General features: G+C 39.0%; 1 protein-coding gene across 1 annotated transcript in view; it reads left to right on the forward strand.

The window, feature by feature from the left end:
- The window catches only part of ppp4r2b (protein phosphatase 4, regulatory subunit 2b), a 39,180-nt gene continuing 35,793 nt past the window's right edge, over positions 1 to 3,387 (forward strand). Inside the window, exons 1-2 of the mRNA XM_007540980.2 lie at positions 1 to 185; positions 830 to 911. Coding sequence (XP_007541042.1) covers positions 152 to 185; positions 830 to 911 — 116 coding nt within the window. The 5' untranslated portion in view covers positions 1 to 151. The remainder of the gene's footprint in view (positions 186 to 829; positions 912 to 3,387) is intronic.

Here is a 3,387-nt window from a genome sequence, read left to right on the forward strand (position 1 = left end):
GTTGTGTGTCTGCTGCTAAACAGCCGGTGACCTCACGGCGCCATATTAAAATGCTCTCTCCTGTCTGCCTGTGAGCTTGTAGCTTAGCAGCAGCGGCTAGCCACCACTCTGCCTTTTTCATCCACAAGCCTGACAAGAGGGCAACGACGTGATGGAAATTGACTCGCTTGAAGAGGCGCTCAGAGGTCAAAAATCAAATTTCGCTTTCTTCGTTTTGATTAAGGACAATATGGGTAAAACAGGTGTTTCGAAAGGCTGTTTTTCTAAAGGAAAAGCGTGTCGCTAGCTAACTACCAGTTTAGCTTTAGCTGATGCTAACATAACAAGTACTTTTACAGAACTGTTAGCCGTGTGTTCACGGTGTTCGTTACAATAAGCCAACTTGTTAAAATGATTAACCAGTACATTTAAACTATAATACTGTTTTCCCTATTTTAAGTCGTTGGCTTAGATGGACTTTTAGGCCACTGCCTTCGGGTTTTGTATAGAACCGTTTAGCGGTCGCCTTGTTCGGGCTAACTTAGCATTCCAAGCTAACTTGTGCCAGTTTTAGCTAGAAAGCGCTCTTAACTAGATTGATTATGTAAATAAAGTAGGGGAATCAAATGTTCCGACGGCTTGACTGAAACAGGTGTAACCGACCACCTGCTAACTGATGGCATATTTGGTTAATATAGATAACTGAAGGAAGTTAAACATCCAGTTTTACGTCACAGAGTTACCACAATTGAGCATTATGCCAGGATAAATGAAAACCCCTTCTTCTAGGCAACAGTGTCAACAGTTTAAGTATGTCTCCTCTGTCTCCTCTTTTTTGACCTCATTACAGATTTTGATAAGAAAGCGAAGAAGGAGCCTACCCCCCTTTTGGAACAATTTCTATGCCATGTTGCAAAGACTGGACAGACCATGTAAGTGAAACCCACAGGCCCCATTTTTACTATTCAACCATGCATGTATGCATAGAAAAGTTGCTGAACAATGTACATTTCACAGCTTTTCAGCTGTAAAATGTACATTGTTAAAAGTTAAAAGAATGTTAGTTTCAAGACAGACTTTTCTTTTGTCTCGGTTGTTTGTGTGGGGAGCGGGATTGTTTGGATATTTCACAACTCTTAAGCATTCGCATAGATGTATGCTAGGCAGAAAAAAATAAAAGAATTGTGATTCCTATTGAATGACGTTCTGTTCAAACTGAGAAGTAAGATTATTTTTCAGGAAGTATGAAAGGACCAGTGACTTTCTGTGCTGTAAAAAACTGTGAGACATTATCATCTTGCATATTTTAGCCAAGCTATGTCTAACTGCTAAAATCATGATCGAATGTGTCAGATTTATAAGGGATTATAAATAATCCCAAAACTATGTAGTTTTTGGTTGTTCTGGTTAAAGATTAATGTAGTATTATGGGTAGCGTACAGAATGCTATACTTAGATTATGTTATAGACAAGGGGTCACCAACCTTTTTGAGACTGGGAGCTACTTCACTGGTACAGAGTAACACGAAGGGCTACTTGTTTGATACAGACATAAATTATATTGGCTCAGCCTTTATGACATTAATACATATATGATTACATGCTGCCTGATCATATTAATGTTAGGGACTACTCACAATAGGTATCGGTAATGATTTACCATGGCAGATATGGTTAATGGTTATTATGTGATCAGAAGTTTTTAGTTCAGAGAGTTTTAAGTTTGATTTAGTTTTGGAGCTCTTCTGTGTGATTCTAAATTGCCCACAAGTGTGACTGAGGATTGTTGCAGTAGCACTTGCAGCTGTACGGCTGTATGCACTGTGCCTATATTGAGATTTTCCTTTTAAATACAAAAATAAAAAAATACTTATTGTACTTTTTATTATCTAACCCTCTTTACTATTAAGAAAATTGTGGAGAAAAAAAAGATCTTCTATTTCAAAACATCTTGTATGTAGCGCACATCAGTGTCAGTCTGTGGGGGTGAGCACGCCAAAGCCTAAATCTTATTGGTCAGTTTTTGTTGTTTTTTTTTAAATTTGGTGGCTTAGCACTTTCTCTGTAAGCTAAAAATGAATAAGCGGAGTTTGATCCTCCTATAGTTCTGAGAGCGGCCGTTTGGATTCTGGCTGAGATTTTTACAGTGTGCGCGGTTCTGGTGGGGTCGCCGGTTTATTAGTATTTTTGTTGTTTCGTGAACAGAAAAGATGACTTGTCACCCGTTGGCTGACATCAGCAGATGTATGGGGAAAAAAAGGTCAGACAGATCGGAGGGTACGCACAAAACTATCACTGCACCTGACCTGCAAGAGCACAACCACCTCTCCAACACGCATCATGTGTGCGAAGTAGTAAAGACATGGAAGCGAAGCCTACTCGTGTGATCCACGGAAAGAAGAGGATGTTGATTCCCAGGTTCAGGTGGTGTCAGACGTCCAGAGGAGGAGGCGAAGGTGAAGCAACAATATTTGCTTAATTTCTACTCTTTTGTGGAATGTTTCGACTAGATTAAATTGCTTAGCCCACAGTCTGAGACGCTCAGTAAGAGCGGCAGATGTGAGCCAATTGGTGACCCGCCAGGTCTCCAGTTTGAGAAACATCAAAGAAGCTCATAAACCGGTGACCCACCAGAACTGCAAACAAGGTATAAAACTCAGCCGAGTTCCAAACAACTGCTCTTCGAACTACAGGGGGATCAAGCTCCACTCATTTGTCATTAGCTTGCAGAATAAGTGCCAAGCCGCCAAATAAACAAAAGCAAACTGACCGATAAGATTTAGGCTTTGGCATGCCCACCCACACAGGCTTGCTACGTACAAGATGTTTTGACACAAAAGATGAGTTTTTCTCAACAATTTTATTAATGGTAAAGAGGGTTGGATAATATAAATTCCAGAAATTATTCTTTTCTTTTTTACTTAAAGGAAAATCTGAAGGTACGCAGAGTGGGTCCAGCCATACAGCTGCAGGCACTACTGCCCTCCAATTATATCCTGCAGGCATCTGTGCATAATTCTAAACTTTAACCCTAGAAAAGAGTTTTATACATAAAGCGATTTATTTTAAACGTTTTCATTAGAGATGTGCCGATCAGGTTTTTTCCTGCCGATACCGATCACATAATTATTATTTATTTATTTTTTTTATCATAAACACTACCGGTTACATTATGTGGAAAAAGGAACCATGAAATCACCTTAATTTAGACAAAAACTTGTTTTTGATAACTTTTCCAAGAAGAAAACTAAACAAAACAGGCATTGTGCAAATTGTACTGGCATTGATAATACTATCTTTAACAGACTGAAAACATATGAAGGCTCTGAAGAGGCTAAATAATACAAAGAGCCAAAATAAAACCTCTCAACATTGCCAAGAAGTTCAAGTATAAAACTTAACATTCAA

Source organism: Poecilia formosa, unplaced genomic scaffold (assembly GCF_000485575.1).
Source record: "Poecilia formosa unplaced genomic scaffold, Poecilia_formosa-5.1.2 Scaffold577, whole genome shotgun sequence".
Classification (NCBI taxonomy): Eukaryota; Metazoa; Chordata; class Actinopteri; order Cyprinodontiformes; family Poeciliidae; genus Poecilia; species Poecilia formosa.